A 21585-nucleotide genomic window follows, 5' to 3' on the forward strand; every position below is an offset into this window, starting at 1 on the left:
ATCTTATCCCCCTCTCTCTCTCTCTCTCTCTCTCTAGGGAGAGAGCGATAATTATTAAAACACTTTTTCTCACCCGACCGGGCCCGACCGGTTCCCCATATGGGGCCCCCCCGGCTGGTTGTGTATATGATGATAATAGCTGTCGTCGTCGCGCGAGGATGGCATCGATTTATGCAAACGACTATCACACGCGAAGGTAGTTTGTATAAACAGCAGCAGCAACAACTTGCTGTCTGCCCTTTCCAGGCGCGCATTATCGCCCTCACGAGCACGCCGCCCCAACACGAAAAAGGTTGCCGGTTGCGTAGTGTTTTGCCAGTCCGCAGCTGCCGCATCCCGGACACACCCATCCGGGTGGGTACAGCACACCCTGACCGAATATACGTTTCAGTTTAATGAAGCACGTGCAGGCCACAACTTCTGCGTCTCTTCTTTAACAAAGTTGCGATTTATTATTTTATCAATCATTTTAACCGGATTTGTAATCGAATTTTCACAACAATCCGCACCTGGTCTGGTCGTCTACTTGCGCCTAGTTCATCTTTTCCAATAACAACCTGGGCCACTTTTTACGTTAACCCCAACATACGTTTGAATGAGGTTATCAATTTCTTTTTTAATGGAAAATTTACGTTACGATCCACCCACTTACGGCCGCCGAGGCCCACTTTTGGCCGTTACATTTTCCTGCTTCGTAAGCCATTTCTATTTTATCACGGTCATTCTCGGAGTGATGAGAAAATGCACCGCCGCTGCACTTCGGAGGGGCAGCAGAATCGCATCCTCTGGAGCGCCACACCCAGGGTCTGCCCGGTGGCTATAAAAATGCACGGCGCAATCACTTTAGTAGTCGTGTCCCAGTCGGAGAGTACTAGCGGCCGCACGTCAGGATCTTTACGCGTTCTCACGCGCAACCAACCCGTCCGTTGGTCTTGGGGGGCCATAAAAAAAATCGTGCCCCGGTGCGCGTTCCCAGATCAGGAAGCAGCGGCCATGCTCGTTAGCTGACGCAGAAGTGAACCAGATGGCAGCAGGGGCACTGTGGGGCCACTCTGGCTTCTGGGCCAATTGCTTCGTAAAACCAGGGACCAGGGCGAAGGATCTCAACGATGTGCTTTATATCTTCACCCGGACGCAGTTTGACTGAACGATTTATGACCTCTCTGTCTCTCTCCCCGGCCGACGGAATGGATCTTGATCACACGAGCTCCTTTGCCGGCGCGTCGTTGGGATCGATCGATTTCAATCATAAAAAAGAAATACGATTCAGAGACCCGTTTCGAAGGAGAAGGAGGACCAATCTCGCGAGCAAATAGCAGTGTGTCCTGTGGTGGCCTCCCTTTAGTGGAGTCCTCTCGCATCACCGAGCGCAAAGGCAATAAATGGGTGGCGATGGGCTGCGGTTTTACCCCCGCGCGCACTGGTCATCGCCGGACCGAGAGCCGGTCTTTTAAAGCCAATCTCCCGTGACCGTCCGGACTCTGGAGCGAGGACCTCGGGACCGGGGGGCGAAACCGGCTCAACTCGGTCAGTCAACCGTGTGCATGAAATGTGCAGTGGGCAGGCAAAAAACATGGGGCCCGTGAGGCCATTCGAGCGTGCAGCAACCGCCGCCGCCGCCGAGCAGAGTATTTAAATTATGCTAGGTCAGGGCAGTGTACATTTATTTTAATTTTTAATTACTGCTACTGCCCGCCGGGAGGGTCTCGCCGTCGGTTGGCCTGCACCCGCCGGTCTGATACCAGACGACGACGACGCCGACAACGGCCGAAGACGTATGCGCGCTGCATGGTACATTGTAGCGCACACGAGGAAGATGCACCAGCAGTACGGTAAATCAGCATTTAAAGGGTGTTTAAAGTTTATGAAAAAGACGGACCCCCACTGACGGCGTCAGCACGGCGTTTTGTGGGGCGTTAAACGAACGAAAGAAACATCTGTTCGCCGGCAGCATCATCATCGGCGCATCGAAGGGCCAATGCCAAGCGTCGATTGATAATTAACCCGAAGAGTCATTCGCTTCTTTTGCGTCTTTAGGTTTGGATCTTGGGGTCGAGAGAACCACCCTGGTAAGAGAATTAGCCGGGACCTTTAGCATATTGGGACAGTAAATCTCGCACACAAAAAATAGTAGCACAAGAGTCATTACAACTGATGATACTTCTGAACAAGGACACTGATTAGTGCCATCCCCCCTTATAATGAAACTCAAGCGGTTCACTCAAACGGTCATTTTGCTATAGCAAGAGAGAAAGCAGAATTCAGCAAGAGAGAAGGCAGAAAGAAAGAGCTATAGCAAAATGAACGTTTGAGTTTCATATTAAGGGTGATTATCTCTCGATGGAGGCGCCTGGTCACTAGTAAGTTTTTTAATGTTTTCAATGGCGGTTTGTTACCCAATCGACTATCGCAAAATTCGAGCACTTATTATTCGAGCACGCAAAATTCGAGCACCGATATTTCAATTATCTGTAATGCGCCTTACCTTGCTCAGCTTTTCGCCCTCGTGGTGCGGCAGCATCTGCCGGAGGCTCTGGAAGCCGGCATTGATGCTCTGCATGCGGCGCCGCTCGTTGCTGTTCGCGATCTCGCGACGCATCCGCTTCTCGTCCTTATCCATCGGTAGGCCACCGTTGTTGCTGCCGCCGTTGCCGTTGTTACTGCTGCAGGCGGACGACGAAGAGGTCAGGCCGCTGTTGTTGTTGCTGATGTGACTGCTGTTGTTGTTGTTGTGGTTTCCGCCACCGTTATTTTCATCACTTTTCACGCACACATATCTGCGCCGGAACGCGGAAAAAATAGAGAAAGAAATGTTACAAAATGGTGAAGAAAAAACAGATCGGGTCAAAATGGGTCACAAGGCAGGGATGGCGTAACGCTGACTCTGTTACTGTTTGGCTGCTGCTAAATTTAGTACACTTTTTGCACCTCTTCCGGTGTGATGCCGCAGGCTGTCAATCCCGCCGGACGGACTCAGAATCGAAACGGAGTCAGAATCGAGCCCCAAAAAAAAGGACGGCGTGACGTAATTCGAAACTATTTTCCCCACATAAATCAACCGGGCCGGGAAATAGGCACAATTGGCAATAGAAAGTGTCTCCTGCGGTTCCGGTTTTCTGGGGGCACTTAATCATTTCGCTAAGCAACAACAAAAAGCCCAATTTTCGTCTGTCAACGCCGGGGGAGGAACAAGCAAACAAACAGAATCCGTGTGCGTGAACACCGCGAAACCCGGCGTCACAACAGACGGGCGCACTCGCTACTATCCTTCGCTGACCTACATTTTACGCCAAAGACGCAGTACACTTCGCCGCCGATGACGACGACGACGACGGCGAGATCCGGAAATAATGGAAACGGCCTTCGACTAGGCATAATAAACCCGAAAAGCCGCTGCCTCACAAAACACGGTGTTCGACGCCATTTCAACGAGACCCGAACGAACGAGCCGAACAGCTGAAAGTGTTCGAAAAATATTCACACGCTTTTTGGGGATTTTTTTCGCCCGTGTGGGCGTTCGGGAGTAGTTGGAAGGGCGTTAGCACCAGCCCCACCCGTCGTGGATCATCTCTCTAATTCATCCATCATCGAGCGAGCGAGCGAGCGGCAGAGAGAGCGAGCGACGGACTCCTTGACACGCCTGACAGTCTGTCACTTTGGCCGGCAGCAGTATTTATGGACTGCCGGCGGGTGTTGGGTTGGTGGTTGTGGGCCGCGCTCCTCAATAAATAGGTCTCTTTTTTCGGTTGCACTGTTTCGTCCTCTTATCTGCCTACCATCGGGGACTGCCTGGCATCAGCCGGCCGGCGCTTCAGATCAAAAATAGACCTCAACAACACAACGGCGGCAAATTATTGTTACGGAACCGGGGCGGGGGAACTAATAGCATTTTGGCTATTGGCTGTCTCTCGGCTCTCTTTCCTTCTAACGGCCTTCGACGGTGTCTGGCGGTGCGTAGTGTGTGCGTACGTGCTTTGCGGCACGATATGCGCCAACGACCGTACCCATCAGCAGGAACGAGAGAGAGAAACAGAGAAGCATCCCTCTCGGAATATGCTCAGCGGGTGCACGACCTTTACGAGGCCCACTCTCTCTCTCTCGCTCACTCTCTAAGCGGTTTGTCTCGTTCGGGTGAACCTTGGTATCACACACCGAACACCGACTGACTGACGCGCAGCACCCCGTCAAATGTGACAGGTGGAGCTCTGACCTAGTTATGATGGGTTTTAACACTCCCCGACCGGCCGGCCAACGTAAAGGAACACAAAAATGGTTGTAACAACGATCACAAAACGGTCACCCAGCAAGTGAAAACACGGCCGTTCGGCACAGACATATGCTAAACACGACACGCGTTGCTAAACGGTAGGGACTTGTTAAAATGTGTTCGGCTTCCTGGCGCACCGCAGGGTCATTCGCTTGACTGAACTGAGCGTCGCGCTTATGTTGGAGGCCAAGGAACAAGGAGAAAATTCTTCGGCAGGTCGAGAAAATCAATCTTACTTTCTAAACTGCATGTTAATAATTTGGTAAACTTTAGATCCCGGGTTTCATTTGCCACAGGCTGACTGATCCGGGCTAGGTTTAGTCCCCCAAAGAGCAGTTGATGATGAAAGTAATATTCGAATTGATGAATTGATTCGATATGATGATGAAAGCAATATTCGAAATTGCATTCCACAATTGGCGAGTATACTCGTCACATTTTTCTAGTTTACGCATTTTCAAGACACAAAAGGAACAATTTTGGACATACGCACAAAAGTACATTTCAATTCGAATTTTTTTTTTTTGTTAAATGTAGATCATTCCAATCGATATTAGTAGGTGCCAAAATTCTAAGTAAAACAATCTTCTAAATCAGTTCAGCATAAATAGTCAGGAAAGAGCTACTTTATCTAATCGATTGTTATGGCAACAAACATTTTTTTTTAATGGACACTCTTAATATTTGCACGTCAAACAATTGGCGAACAATGAGGACTCACTGCGTTATGTCCACAAATCACACGATTACGAAATCCCAATTCTAGAGTTTAGCCGCATCTACCGAAAGGCCGCCCAAAACCCGCGCCATTACCGGTGCACCCGCTCGATTCTTCTGCCAATAGTTTAGTAGTTTAATCGAATTAGTCTAGGAAACCCTCTTTTTTACATAGAAACTCGACCAGGGACCAAGAGAGCCTACAAACCGGCCTATCTTCGAAGGCCAAGTTGTAACGAAAGCCACATTACGACTTAAACTTCCAGCCCGGCGGCGACGACGACAAACGGCCCGGTTACAGTAGACGCAGCACAACTATTCGAAAATCATAAAAATATTAACGAGCGGCATATACACATCATCCCGGCCGTCGTCAACGCGGGCGCGCAATAATTCTTTCAACTCATATAGCCGAGTGACGTTTTGATGGCGGCGTTGAGGAGCACTCTAGAGACCCGATAGCCCCCGATAGTGTAGTGTAGGATGGGGTTTCTACCGCTGGTTTTCTACCGCTCGTGTGCCGTATCCCTCGGGAATCGATCGAGCGCGGCCAAGAACGGCCAAGACAAGGAAAAGGAAACTCCAACTCCGACTTGGCCTTGCAGTGGCGCCCTTCACAGAGAACAGGAAAACAATCGAGGGCCGTGCTTATGTTGACGGTTTCGTCTCCTTTGAGCGCCGCAGAGTCGAAGAGAAATGTTAAATCCGATTACCTCGGCGCGCGGTTTGATTTATTTTTGAGCCTCAGGTTGCCTCATTTACGATCCCCGCGATCGGAGCGATTTTATGCCTTTATGGAAATCGCGTTAATATTTACAACCCCTGCGAGCGAACGAAGGCCAACGGGTGCGAGGCTGCAGTTCTTGAAAATTAAATTTCCAGACCGCCGACAGAGCTCCCCCGGACTAGGCTGGGGAACATCGCAATCGGAAGGATTGCTCCCTTTGCCTCCCTTTGGATTGCTGAACGTCGCGCGGCTCCCAGTGGCTCGAACCCTCTTCAGTGCAATAGTGCTCCTTCGTGAAAAGCTCCATTTAGCGGCACAACACAATGTTAGCCGCCGTCGTTTGGGTGTTAAATTAGAAAATGGTCACTCACGATGGAGCCGTAATGCTTCAAAAAGGGCCCGCGGCCTCGTTATGTTTCACATCGTTGTGCGACAAAGCTCTCTTTCTTTTTCTCTCTCTCGCGCACACGGAAAACGGTGTTAATTTGTAACACATGAACTGGACTGATGATGGTTCCGGGGCGCTCCGCTGGACCAGTGATCTGGAACAATCCTGACACTCTGGAAACATGTGGCGGCGTTTCCCAATTAACTTGCGCCCCGGTTTTTGGGGCGCCACACTGGCAGCGGAAAAATACCTGGACCGCATCGTCGTCTTCACGGCATGCGCGTTCCGCATCGTCTTCACCTTAATCCCTTGATCCTCTAACGGGTGACTGAAATCGAGCAGCAGTTCGAGTACAGTTTCGAGCGGTTTCGAACGGTTTTCGATCGATGATCGTTCAAAATATCATAAAATGAAACAACATTTTAGTTGTCTAATGGGAAAACGATTCATTTTGCTCATCCAAAAACTGCTCGAAACTGCTCGAATAGTTGCTTTCCACTCGTAGCTCACATCTTTAAGAGCATCCAAACAGCTAAATTAAGGTGATAGAAACACAAACAATTGAGGTCTCAAAAGCATATTCATTATTGTGTAACGAGTCCTAACTAACTGTTGGAATCGATAAGATTACTGTCATCTTTACTGTTACTGCAACATCTTTAATGGAATGAAAATTTGTAAATTATGCCATTATCTACTACAGCTGAGCACAACTACAGCTTGATTGCCACAAGTTTGTACAGCCCCGTAAAAATGCTTCTATCGAGCTTCAATCAGAGGTATGGACAAACTAATTCGCCCAGACTTAACTCGTCCCACTCGATACTATCTCTTAGCCCACTACAGTAATCGTTCAGTCCCGATCCAATTTTCCAAATCCCACCGTCGCCGTCCTCTAAGAATCGTGGGTGTATATTTACACCTCGCGGGATTAAGACTCGACACCGCCGTCGTCGTCGTCATCGTCGTCGGCACATAGTAACCAATTCCGTCGCCCCGTCGTAGTAGTAATCAACTCGGAGCGAGGCAACCCAGCCCAGAGGAGAAATTCGAATAAATAAACAGCCCCAAATTTCGCGCACAGGGAAGTCGGGACTCAAAAAGCCAGGAGCACACCCCGAGGGTCGGTAGCCGTGGAGGGCGCGCACGCATGTGCGCTTTATTTCATAAAACGCAAAACCCCACGGCGGACCGCGCGTATGCGAGCCGAATCGGTGGCTCAAGGTTAGCCGCCGCCGCCACCGACCCTCTTCCCACCGCCACCGATCCGGCGAAACATTATTGCGAACTCTTTACGATAACGGGGACCCACCAGAGCTCCCCACCCGAAAAAAAATACAGCCAGCGGAACCAACACCGACAGCGGGCGCAGTAAAATATGCCAACATCATCCGAGACGTGCGAGTGAGACAGAGAGAGACGAGCGAAAATTTGGCAAACTTTTGGGGCCAACGCGCGCGCGAAAAAGCATGCGGCGAGGATCGGACGCGCGGCTTGCGTGAGTGAGAGTTGAGACGACGATCGGAAACGCCTATGACGATGATGATGATGATCGTCGTCGTTGTCGGCACGGCCAATGGCTGACGCGCTTGATCTCTTCGCTCTCTGCTCGATGCTGGCAGCTGGTTCACCTCGTCCGTCCGTCCGTCCGCCTGCGTGTGTCTGTGTGCGATTTAAAAGCATAGCCGGGGTCTGGTCAGCGTCGCGGATTTAAATGGCCATCTCGTGTACAACGCTCGCCATCGGAGCACAGACACCACTACACTCGCCGCCGCCGCCGCCGTCGTCAGCGAGCGTGACGACGCGCGGCGATGATGGACCTCCCCCGAACCCCAAAGCCACCCCGGACCATTGGCACACATACACAGAGGGGCGCCAGAGGCCCCGAGGAGGCCCCAAAGGTCCGTCGTCGCCGCCGCCAGGGAGCGAGCGCGCACGTGCTGCGGAGATCGAAATACCATCCAGACCGGGCCGGGCTCTCGCTCTCGCTCTCCCGTCAGTGCGGTCATCACTTGTCCCCCCTCGCCCCATTCAGCGGGGGTACCACCCTCCACCGGGCACCCGGAGCCAGACAGACAGCTGTGTTATGCGCAAAAATCGGCTGATTATGGGGCGGCCGACGGGCGCGCTCTCGCGGTTCAAGGTGAGCGAAACGGAAAGAAAGAGAGAGAGAGATCGGTCCGTGTATGTGTGGAGAGCGCGCTGGAACACGCTGGACCCCGGACGGGCTGGTAGTGACCGGGTGTTGCTGGGGAGACTCCGCACACAGCAACCCCACTGGCCTGGCCAGGCCAGGCGCGGAGGTTATGTGTGCGTGTAAATTAGATTCAGCAGCGCGCCAAAAAAATTGGTCTTCTTCCCGATGGCGGCCAGCCCCACCCCTCCTGACCGGCCGGCCAGCCACCCCTCGGACTCCTTCCAATGCTTGGGGTAATTCGCCGAATTCAGGGCCATTTCGCGCGAAGCAGAACAGAACCGCCACAGCGCGCGGCTGCGAACCGAAAACATGGCGGAGCCTTCGCTCAAACGTGCCTCCCTGACCGACCGTTGGGGGTTGTTTTATGTCCGGGCGCGTTTGCGAAATTGGAGAATTCGGAGCGCGATTGCGGTGCGTGAGTCACAACACTCTATCGGCTCGGCCCTCGTTCACTCTCTGATTACTTCCGCATCGCATTGGAAAACTGAAACAAAGTTTCAGCCACGGTAGCAGCATCCGTCCGTGGCGAATAACGTCATCTTCGCACCGCAGCGCGCAGCTCGCAGCTGGTGGCGTGCGCTATCTTCGCGGACCACATGGAACCGAGTCACGCGCGCGCGTTCTGCGTTGAAGGCCATCGGACACGCGCGCGGACCAGACCAAATATCCGTTTTGCCAAAAATCATCTGCCGCACCGTCAGATGGTTTTTTTTTTCGCGGGGCGTGAGAAGGTTCGAACTTTTAAGGTGCTGTATATCATGATTTAATTATGGCAACTATGTAGCTGCAAATAGGTTACTCCAGAGGTGGTCCCGCGTTCATAGATCATCCCGTCAATGCACAACCGTTTGGTCGGTTCCTATCGCAAAACGGCACCAGGTTCGGACCACGGACTGGAATTGGAGGTGTTTTTAACAGTGTTCTTATGGTACGTACTAGAAAAATTAGGGCTTTTTGGGGGATTTAAATAGGCGCGGCCACTCGGAAACTCTTTTTGGACTACAGCTGATGAACTCATCTAGAAACTTGGCTTACTTTTAATGAACTACGACAGCCAACCACTTCAATAAGGAGAGCAGCACAAATATTAGAGTCACAGTTGAAGAGTGATTCATCTAGTGTTTGGATTTTAAACTATCGATCACTTGACTTTTAAAACGTAAAACTACATCCTGCAGATTGCAAGAATTTAGTAAAAACTTTGGCATGAGACGAAATGGGACGCTCCACGCTGGTACAAAATTTGGAATGATGGAAAACTGATTAAAGTTATGGGGACAAATTGGTGCTTGCAAAACCCACACGACGTGCAAGAGAAGACAATGCACCAACAACGAGTGACAGTTTGGTCAAGCGGTCATAATTTATTTATTTATTTATTTTTTTGTTATAATCGGCCCATTATTGTTCAAAAAGGAAGAATGAGCCGCGCTAACCGTCGCAATGTTGGCTTATTGGTTCTTCGATGAAATTGAAGCTGACAACTTGGACGACATTTGGTTTCAACAGGACATTGATGCTACGTGCCATACAGTCAGACTAACCGACTCTCCATAGAAACATGTCAATTGGTACCAAATGCATGACCACTTTAGGTATAGGGTAGTTAATGTAATTATTCTTCAACCCATGCGGTTCATAACAACCTAATGAGCTGCTGATCAAGGGAAAGAAAGACACTCCACAGGTCTGTAACGGGTAACTCTGCAACTCAAAAATATTGATTTGTTATTTAAATTGCTGGGTTCAAGGATCCTATAACAGATTTGCTCAACGAAGAGGTCTCAAAAAGATAGCCAGCAAGACGCCATACGCACGCTGCTCGACCGGAGCCATAGGTTGGGTTGCTGACCTCTACCTCTCGCGCTGTCCTGGTTGCTGACCAGCAGCTCACCAATTTATGATCATATAAATAAGTTGCCTCAAACCTATCCCCCTGCCGCCCGGTGCCCGGTGGATGGCCACCACCACCACCAGCACCGGGGACAGCAGAACACACGCATCGATGCATTCAATTAAATTTTATCATGCTGCCCATTGATTTCGCCTCGCACGCATGTGTCACAACACGAGTCACACACGCGCGCGCGATCGCCAAAAGATTGGCGCTTAATCAAGTTAATTCAACCCGCTCTGGCGGTGCGTAGCCGAAGAATGAACCGCGGAAGAGAGGACGGTCAAGGTTTTATTGGTTGTCTTAAGGGCGCTAATTACGTGCCGGTGATCAGCCAGCCGGCATGGCGTGGCGAAAGAGGGGTCTGCGTACTGAAGCGCATCGATGTAAGGCCAACGCACTTCTCTCTCTCTCTCTCTCTTTCTGTTCCGATCATTAATCGGACCGATAAGCAACTGCCGTTCAGTCCGGTCCATTATTCCGTCCGGCCGGTGACCGAACATGACCAGATATAAGCCAGAGCGCGGGAGCCAATCCGACGACGGAAAGTCCAGATGGCCCAAACGTGGCCCAAAAGGAGCCCTGGTCTCGTCGGTTTTTTTTTTTTTTGCAATGACCTACATTCACGACCGCCATTGGGGTCCCACCACTAGAGACCCTTCCACTCCTGGGTCGTCCTTAGATCCTACCGCCTGCCGGTGCCTGGGGGCGGGTACACAGAACCGGGACACAAACAGGTCCCAAAAGGAGCCTTTCGCGCCCCGCGAAAGACCCTCCGGGATCGAAGGTGATTCGCGGGGTCCCGCGTCTGTGGCATGAGGACCCGCTCACCTCGGACCCGCAATTTAGGGCGCGCGCACACACGAAGGAACCCTTCTTCTCGACGGCGACGACGACGATGCGGCAAGAAATCACAGAGAAGCCCCGCGGACCAGGATGCGGACAAGTCCGGCGGCGGCGAACACACCGCAGGAAACCAACTCGTCGCACGGAAGGCCACACTCTTCCCTTTCGACCGATCCAAGGATAGCCACACAGAGAGAGAGAGAGAGACAAACCTACCCAATGAAAGAGAGAAAGAGAGGCACATTGGGACGAAAAGCGATCAATCGTGGAATCGGGAAGGCGTAATGTACCGGGGACTGTACTGGGGACCTTCTGAGCGGGAGAGCTCTGCCCACGGCACGCGATGTGGGGTCCCTTTAAAAATGGTGCCCTTTCGCAGCCCACGGTGCTTCTTTTCGGAGCTACTTCTTTCTGGTAGGTCGAAGATCTTGGCTCTTACGTTCGGGTCACCGTTCAGACTAAGAAGCTGAGAGGCCTCACTCAGCCGCACCCAGCCGTCTTTAGCTGAGGAAAAGGGATGAATGAACCATTTTTCAACTGTCCGAACCCAAAGGCGGCCGGATTGGCGGCCACAGTCTGGCGGTTCTTCTGGTCGCGGATTGTCTGAGGGCTTAACGCTGACCACGTTCGTGGTGGTGGTGATCAAGGGAACGCAAACCCGGACGAAAACGGACGGGAAAGGACCCTGGGGGGTGTAGGTTGGCGATATGCTCCAGAAACTTTTCTCGCAGTAGGGAAGCCGATTCTTCGTCGGCGAGAGCGTTGAACGTGAACCAAGGCGGGCCAGAGCGAGATCGTGCGGTGTGACCACTTCGCGCGCTCATCATTCATGCCCATGTTGCTGTGGCCAGCCGCAACTCTCAAGGTGAACAACGGAGCATCGTGCAATCGGCGAACCGGAACACACGGGACAATGGGAGGGAGCCTCTGCCTCATCGACCCGGAATGAATGTGGGCTGCTGAAAGCAAAAGCAGACACGACGATCCCGGCCTTAGCGGCACTTCGTCGTCGGGAGATTCTTCCGAGTTCCGGGGTACGCAAAATGCTGCTTCGTCTCGCGCACCAATCGGTGCAAAAAGTGCATTCAGCGAAAACCAATAAAGCGTCTTCAAGACGTCGTCTCTTTCTCTCGATCCGGGGTCGGTCCGCGCATATGTTGCCAACTGTTGGGTTGGGTGAAAAAGTGAAGTTAAAACACACATTAAACGCAAGCACGTTCTCTCAGACGCGCCCCAGACAGGGCCGGGAAGGCCGGGGGCCAACCGAAGGGCACTCTCCCTTACGCTTCGTGTCGCCGGCAGCAACCGCAACCGTTTCGTTCCGTTGGCCAAATGATTACATTTTGCTCACGAACCTCCTCCCGAGACCACGCCAGACGATGATGGCGCTGATGACTCTCTGACCAGTCGATGCACCGGCCATGCCCCGACACCCGCCAGCCAGCCAGCCAGTCCGCGTCCCATCCAGGGACCCGCCACAAAAAGGGGGGTGGTGAAGCCAAAGTGCATTCTCTCTTCGTTCGTTCTCTCTCTCTCTCTCCTGGGGCCGGAGGACTCGGAGTCATTCGTCATGCGCATGACGCGCCCGGCCGCGCGAAATGCACTCGCGGCTCGCAGCAAAGTGCACCGCACCAGACAGATCCACTACGGGGATGCGGGGCGAGCGCGGGGACTCCCGTTCGTCCCGGCGTTGGTCTCTGGAGTTGAAAATGCACACCAGACATGCAATTTCTGAGCCCGCTTTTCGCCTGTCTCGGCCGCACTTCGCTCTCTCTCTCTCTCGCTTTCGGTCGGTGTGCATTTCGGTGCAACGGCACTGAACTGTAGCAGCAGCAGCAACATAATACAATGCACAGCCCGGGACGCAGGGACTCGAGAGCGCGTATGACCTACTTTTACTGCCCACTGCTGCTTCTCTTGCTGCTGTTACTCCGTGCTCCTGTCAGGCATCATCCATCCTTGCCCCCCGGTCTTCCTTTGGCCGCGAGAGCGCGTTCTACGTAATCTATCCTGGGGGTCTCTCGTCTCCTTGTGTGTAGCTCCCCGAACCCGGGTCCCGGGTTGCTATCGTTTTACCGATCCCCGGAGCCACAACCACCCTTCCTTCTCGGTGGTGTCCCTTTTGGTGGTGTCTTCAGGGACGCCAGCCAAGCAAGAGAGGCCAGTCGAAGGAGAGGGTGAAAAAATGAAAACCACGGCGTCGTCGCTGGAAGAGTTATTCCTTTCATTTTAACGCTACCCAGACGCACGTAGAACTGAGAGCACCTACTCTCGACCGAGGTTCCGCGGTGGGTTCAGGCTTCCGCCAATCGCCAATAACACGTGGTATGGAAAGTCTCGGGCCTAACACACATAGATGGCCCTAGTGTTATAAAAGCTGTTAAAATTTTATGACATTCTTCCATGATATTTGATATTAAAATGCAACGACTTTTGTTTTCGAGAATTGTACTGAGGGTTATAGGGACTCCGGTCGGTCAGAACCAACAGTAAAACTATAGATTTCCGCCTTCTAACGTGATCTTAGAGACTCCGCTCTGTTATGGCCTCGGCATTTTGAGATGTCCGAGGAGCAGTATTCATAGATTATCTTGAGAAGGGAATACCATGAATAGTGAATATTCTACAACGTTATTGGAGCGTTTGAATGCCGAAATTGCAAAGAAGTCAATCAAAACAATGGCAAAACTATGCTGATTTGAACTTATGATTGCTCCCTAATTCACCGTATTCACCAGATTTGGTTCCCAGGGTCTGCTGGCGTTTCACAGACCTCAAAAACTGCTCACCGATAAGAAGTTTCGCTGGAGTGTGTTGCTGTCAATCGCTGAAACTGAGACCTATTTTGAGACAAACGATCGCTTGAATGATGGTGTGGCTCTTGAGCGCGTTTTCTTTCTTAAACTCGAACTTTTCAGTCCATGTGTTACCCAATCATCGCCGTTGCCTTCCTTACTGCCTTCATCGAACTGGTTTACATACCTAAGAGAAGAAAAGAAAAAACGAAAGCCCATTAATAAATCAAGCACTAAAACACAACATTTTTACTTCTCAAACAAAGTGACGAAAAGTCACAGACAAAGAATTAAAGTATTAGTACTAAAACTAGTACTGAAAAATCAAACATTGAAATAACGAAGAAGAAAATTAATAAAATAGTGCTCGAAATAGATAGCACAAATCGGGTTAATAATTGGAGATTGACTTAGTAGCACCTTTTTTGCTGATTGCCCCTGTCACTGATTTGCAAGTTTCTTGCACTGTCCCAACCCGAAAACTTCGACTTCCGCTTCACGCATAAACACAACCTCGTCCTCGCCCGTTCCCCGAGGTACGCGGTTCCGGGGGCCGTTCCGATTGTTTTATTTTCTCCTTCACCGACCCCATTTCGCTGAAACTCCTTCCCACCATCATCCGGTCCCCGGGGGCAGCACAAGATCGCGGTTCTGTGGTGTGGAAAGATAACTTTCGCGTAACACAGCCGCCGCCGCCGCCGACGGACGCGGTGCGCCCTTGTGCTGTCAATCTAAATTTTACCTCGCGGAAGTGTTCCACGCGGAACCGATGCACGCACGCACGCGAGGGAAACGGGGAGCCGACCCGACAAATAGGCCATGGCAAAATTTAGAATCAAACCACCCGACGACGGACCGGGCCGGGACGAAGTCGCGCCTCCACCGCGTGAGATATGTGCGCAAAAAAATTCGCGCGGTCGCGGTCTGCCGGGCCGGTGGTTTTCGGGTGGGTTCGCTTGTAACGAGAAGGGAAAAAAGAAGTGTTTCTCGTTTTTCTTCAAGGCTGAATCAGTTTAAAGATAGAGCGCGCAGCATTCCGTTGCCGATCTCGCGCGCGCACGCTGCGCGACCGTCAAGAAGGCAGCATAAAAAGAAGACCAACATCGCCGGCCGGCCGGCCAGCCAGACCGCCGACCGGCCCAAAACATCAGCAGGAAGCGAAAGGAGGCGAAAGCATTCGCACGATAGCCGAGCGGAAGGCGGCGTGCGACCGCACTCCGGCCGGGAGCCGATCTCCGATACGGAGATGGCCGTTTCGGTTTTGGTTCTTTCTTCTTTTTTTCGCTGCTCCCCATATTAACACCACAACAGAGAGTTTATTTTAAAACATGTATGCTGCGCCGCCGCGGCTGCCACCCGGCATGTGTCGAAACACAGGAATGCAATAAACTTCGGGGTGTTGTCCCCCGCCGGTGTCCGCGCCGGGCAAAACGAAGAGAAAAAAACGCAACTAAAATCAGCTCAAGTCGCTAAACGGAACCCCGACGTCTCGGGTGCGCATATCTCCACGCCCCACGGCCGACGACGACGACGGCGACACATGAATGTGATGATGATGATGATGCTGCTGATAGAAATTGGGGTGCCAATCTGGTCCGCCCGCCCGGCTACCGCGACGACGATATGCTGCCGGGCCGGCCAACCCAACCTAACACAACGCCGGAAGCACTCAGCAGTGGCGCAGCAGAAAGCATTCATTTTGGTGGTTTCGTTGGGCGCCCTTCTTGCTTGCCGATGTGTTTTGGCCGATTGTCGTCGGGTTTGCTGGTGGTCCGGCGGGTTCTTGAGTTTTCCCACCGCCCAAGGACTCTCTCTGTGGCGCGTGTTGTAAAAGTTTTTCTTTTTTCATAATTTCGCCTTTCATTTGTCACATTCCATTTGCTTGGTGACCGAGAGCAGGAAGTGATTTGTTCATCAAACATTGACAACACATAATGAAATATTGTTTAATATCGAAATTCTTATCAATTTTATTAAGTTATTTCTTTCGCCCAAAAGATTCAAATATTATCAACAAAAATGCTAGCCTCTTTAGAGCGCACACTTGACTGCCCCAAGCAGATAAATCAAGTCAAGTAATAAAGCATTAAAGGTAGCGACATTTTTTTCGTATCCTTTCTTGTTTAATATCGAATTATTTCAGCAAAAAAAAAAAGAATATAAATGATAACAATTTATCGATAAGAGTTTGCTTCTAAATTCGAAAACAGATGTCTAAAACCTGCGTCGAAGAAGGAGCTGATCAAGATCACAAAAAATGATTTTTTGAAGTGCTTCGAGAATTGGCTAAAATATTGGCACAAGTGTACAACATCTGATGGAGATTACTTTAAAGGGACCAATATTTAAAAAAAAGTCCCAGAACTTTTTGAACAGCCCTCGTATATATGCATTATTTGTCAACTAAGCATTTTCAGTGTATTAAGTAAATTAGAACGAGATGAGGTCCTCGATCGGTGGACAGAAACTTGATCAAATAATTCAGATTGCGTTCAGCAAATGACGCAATCAAGCTGCGAAATGTAAAAAAAAAACATACATAATTATGGCAAGATGTAAACGTATCCGATTTGTGTTTACACAGGTGGCCATTAAAAGGCTGGCCCCAGCAGGTTGTTTCTTGATAAATCCTCAGCTGATCTCTACCAGCACTCAGCTGCCGCGATGCGGCTCAAATATCGTGGGCCTAGATTACGCACCATCTCGATAGCATTTAAACCAGGCTTGAACGATCGCTACAAACAATGTCAGTCAGTGCCATTTGAATGGGAAGATTTAAAGCTTATGAGGTATAGCTAACACAAGCGACAAGATATTGATGGACTCAAAGAAAGTGATACAGCGATTTTAAATTTAAATCACCAAACAGACCTTTTTCAATTCGTCCACCGCTTCAAATAGTAACGGCCGTAACGACCCACCAACAGAGCTCGATTAAAAGTATTTGGAAAAACAAACAACAATTACCTCGCGGCGTGGCACCGGGCCATATCCTACATGGCGGCGGCACGCCCTGAGGGTTGGCTATTTTTCTCTCAAATCGGTCGCAATCACGCGATCAATTATGCATTTAAAATCCTCGGTGCAATACCGGTGAGCCCCTCCTTGCCACTCCCGGGCCCTCCGGGGGCCCCCTCGAGCCGTTTTACGCGCATCACGTGCAATTACCGGGCGCCACAGCCCGCCTTAATTACGCCCGCCGGTTACTAACAACAGCGGGCCGCACTAGACACAACACCGTCCCACCGTCGTCGTCGTCCCCACCGCCACCGCCGCCTCCGCAGGACCCTACACCGATGTAAATAAATCAAACTAAATGGCCATCTCCACCGGCGCGCGTGTGAGAGAGAGTGGTTTGTGAGGTTATTTTGGTACTCCCCCGTCGTCGTCGACAAAAAAAGGACGACATCCGCGTATCCTTCTCCGCGTTTGTTACAATCTTCGAGACTATTGCCCGCGCAATCTTCCGCAGTTGGCCGGCCGGTGTCGGTGGTGACACACCCGAAACCAACCCGCCCAAAGCCGGGAAAAAGTGGCCAATTTCGCCTCAAAAGCTGGCGCAAGTCACGTTGTTAATTTTTACACCCACGGACAGGCGGCCGACGATGGACCATCGCGCGCCGTGGTTTTTTTTTTCGTTTTGCGCGACTCCCACCCATCGCGACAGGTGGCGCCGTCGTCGTCGTGACACTCTTCGTCACTCTCTCTCTCTCTCTCTCGTGTCGGTCGGACTAAAAACTCAACAGCGAAAAAAAAGAACCCCTTAGTGACAATGTTGCGGTGAGTGTGTGCGCGGAACCGCTTGGTATGCATAAATTCACGCAAGCTCCGCGTGTGGGTGGCGGTGGAGGTCGTCGGCGGAGGAATCGGCGGTGGGCGCTGTCGGGAGATTATTTAACCGTCGCGACAACCGCCACTGCCGCCACTGTTTTTTTTTTTTGCGCCTCTTTTACATTTCTCCCTACGCCACACCGGCACGGGACGGTCGTGGACGGGTCGGACCGATCCGTCGTAAAGTTCTCCTTAAAAGTAGCGATTATTCTACGCTACAAACGGAACGGAACGGAACGGTCGGTGGGTGACAATATCTTCGATTCGACCATTGCCACGAATGGCCAAGATGTCGTATAAGATGTGGCGCCCGAGGAATTTCGAATTCGTCAGCGGAACACGATCGCATGGGTTGACATTTATTGGTAGAAAGAAGCCCGGGGCCCAAGCGACCGGAAGGAGGCCACGAATTCCGTTTGAGATGGGACGAGAAAGAAAAAACAGCTCACGAACAGGTTACGAGAGTCAGAAGTCTGAAAAGATCTCTCTTTCTCCTATCAAGAACTTTCCAGCGAGGTTTCAGTACATTAGAAATCGTATAATTCCCAACATCTCCAATCAACTTTGGGCTATTTCTACTACTTTTCTCTAGTTTGTTTGCTCTACTTGAATTCATTATTTCTTCGTTCCACTTTATTCCATTTTCAGTATTTTGTTCCCTTTTTTCCATTCTACTTCGAGTATTTGTTTCATTATAACTATTCTTTTATACTTTTCTATTTTTTTCTCCTTTCTACTTGTAGTTGTAATATTTTTACTCTATGTTTTAGGCAAACTAACTCTATTTCTACGCCTTATTCAATTATTTTTCAACAATACTTTATTTGTTTTATATTTTGTCAATTTCTTTGTCTCTAAAGACTCAACTACAAAAATCATTGCTTCCATTACAGCAACGCATATTCCATTGCATACAGTTTAAAAAAAAATACATCAACCGATTACGAATTTGACAAAAAGTTGAAAAATAAATGGAAATGAAATGTAAGGAAAATTACACCCGAATAACAGAATTACACAAGAAGTGCAAAACGGCGCGACCAGAGCGTCACACAGAACGAAAACAAAATCTACAAAAATGGTAGCATAGTCATCCGCGAATCGGAGGCGAAGCAAAAAGGCAACCCACAACAGCCGTCGCCGTCAGCTGACGAGACACACGCCTACCACCGGCTGATTCGCTTCCGATCTGAACGATGAGCTCATAGCCGGTCCGGGGTCCGGCCGCACTCGGGCGACAAGTCGATGATCCACTTGCGTCAAGTGCTCTCTAGCGCCGCGACACACGGCATCCATTTCCGTCTCAGCGGACGGAAGAAAAAAAATCGCCGACGAATCCGCCAAGTGTCGGTGGTGGGCGCAGGAAATATGGCCCAGTGCCAGACTGAAAAATAATTGTCGTACAACCAGACCAGAGAACCGCCGTCACCGTCGCCGTTCTGCTGCTTCCTCCGCACGCGGTCGGCAAATTTTTAAAATTGACGTTTGCGTAGGCCCACCACCACGCCGTGCTGTACCGCCCTCTGGCCGGGGTGAAGACCGGGCAAGACCGGGCGCGACAGCAGGTGGTTGGAGCGCTTACAATCGGTGACACGCTCCAAGCGGCGTGACGTCGGCGTCGCCGAAAAAGTTCTGCACCATTTAATGTAAAATGTTGTTCCGAGAGCAATCAAACAGTAACTCCAGGAGTCGCAAGGCGAGTGTCGAGGGAGATAAATCAAAGACAAGGAGTGCTTTTTCCTGATACGCACTGTAATAGTTGCCGGCGCGCCGTGCCCATATTGGCGGCGGACCAAAAAGCATCTTCGCCGGACGCGTTGGCTGACCGGTCCTGGCCCTGTTTGGTCCGCGAGTGAAGTCACGGGAAAAGTGACAGTCACGCGCGTGACTCACACTCTCGTTGGCGATTAGTGAAAGGCGCCACGCAGCTCAGACGGGGCACTCACACAACAGATGACCGGAACCACGTGCTCCTTTGGGGCGCCATTGACCAACGCTCGGTGCGCGCTCGGTGCAGAGTCATTCGAAGCAGAGTTTTTCAGAACGTTTCGGAAATTCTTTCAACGTCGACGATTATAAGGGCGTTTTAACATCAGATAAGGATGCATTTGCAGAATGGTAAATTTGTTTTAAAAAATTGGCTTTTAATTTTTAAAAGAGCCCACAATGAATCATCAATAAACAATTGTTGAATTGTTGAATCTGCCACTGATACTGTGTACTGTGAAATAATATTGAATGTTTATGTTGATCTGTAAAATAAAATGGGATGAACGATGGAAACAATACGAATTGGATCGAACAGTGTCCATAATTTTAATGGAAACGAATCGAGTAAAGAGAGCCGAATATTTGATGTTTTTTAACAACTTTTTAAAATCGTAAAACTATCCCAAAAAATAAACAACACTTTAACTTGTAAACACCGAAAATACAGCACAGATTTCATAGCACAGGTTTTCAGCACATTTAAAAGCACAGATTTTCCAACCAAAATTGTTCCGTTGTGAATCAAAAAGGGCCTTCAATTAAGCTAAAGCTCGCTTTATGAATGGTGTTAGATTATTAAATCATTACAAAAATTGAACCAAAACCACATTCACGCCTGTGTTCGCGTAATATTCCAACAGCAGACGCTAGCCCGCCAGCAGACGGGGAATCGATTTCACGGCTATTGCCGTGGCGTTGGCGGCATCCAGGCGGACAACAGGGCAGCAGGACCAGGAAGAAGTCCGACAAAAAATGAGCTGCGAATTAGTCCTAATTTAATTTAGCTTCGCGCCACACCACGGCCGGACCACATGGTGGCGGTGGAGGTGATGGACTGCCGCAGCAATATGTGCCCGGCGTGCGTGCGTTTGTATGCTGCAACAGCTGCATCCATCATCCCACACATACACATACGGACGGACAGGAAACGCGACATGGCGCCACACCTTTTGGCGCACTACTCACTCCGTCGGCCACGTGGTTTCGGGCTGATGATGTACGCGACGACGACGACCGCGGAGTAATATGCACCTCGGGCGCACCGGACCGGTGAAGCACGAAATTGAATTATGCGGCGCGCAGTGGCGAGATTTTACGCGAAATGCGGTCATAAAAGCCGCAGCGACAGCACCGCCCCTCGTCCCACCCAACATGTCGCGCCAATTCATCTTCCACTCGACTGAAAATGGGCGGCGACTGCCCGGTCGCCATTCTGGTGCATTCAGAACCTGGATGCCCTCGTGCTGCAGGTTCAGAGAATTAATTTTGACGATTTCTGACCCTCGGGGCTCGGTACCGCATAATGGCTGGCGGGCTGGCTGGCTGGCTGGCGAGAGAGTGAGCGAGCTAGAGGTGCTCAAAAAATATATGCGCTCGGCCGAATAAGTGCAACCAACCGCGGGGTCACGTCAGCAGCGATCGAAGCACCGAGGCACCGAGTGGCCGAATTTCAATAAAAATAGCCATTCGGGTGGCCCACGCCACGAATGCGCCGTCGGCGCCCGTCCTCGTGCCGTGCGATAACTTTTAACTTTTTGTGTGCGAAATGCTCCGCTTATGCTAGGGGGCCGGCATCAGGATCGTTTCTAACACCGCAGGGCGGCGCTCGCGGGCCTTTTCTTGTCCTTCCCTAATTAATGTTCCCGCGATTTTTATGCGCGATTTTGCGAATCTAAAAATAAGCCCGTGTCCGAGAGACTCATCGCACCCGACGGAGGTGGACAGTCCCAAAAAAAAACACGAGGGGGGCCAAAACATGCGGCCCATGCTGCAGCGCGCACCGTGCGAAAGATATAAATTTATTCACGGCCCACCCCGAAAAAAACAGGACTCCCCATCGGCAGCGACGGGCGCCAACGGCCTATCATATCATGCGCCAATAGTATGGCCCTGGGGCCGAAACGAAAGGGAAATTTGGCCCGAATCGAAGCCAC

At 50.8% G+C, this 21585-nt stretch overlaps 1 protein-coding gene across 1 annotated transcript in view; it reads right to left on the reverse strand.

The window, feature by feature from the left end:
• LOC131207876 (formin-J) overlaps positions 1–21585 on the reverse strand; it is a 100165-nt gene that overhangs the window by 65452 nt on the left and 13128 nt on the right. Inside the window, exon 2 of the mRNA XM_058200509.1 lies at positions 2486–2777. Within this exon, the coding sequence (XP_058056492.1) occupies positions 2486–2777 (292 nt within the window). The remainder of the gene's footprint in view (positions 1–2485; positions 2778–21585) is intronic.

This window comes from Anopheles bellator, chromosome 2, assembly GCF_943735745.2.
Source record: "Anopheles bellator chromosome 2, idAnoBellAS_SP24_06.2, whole genome shotgun sequence".
Lineage (NCBI taxonomy): Eukaryota > Metazoa > Arthropoda > Insecta > Diptera > Culicidae > Anopheles > Anopheles bellator.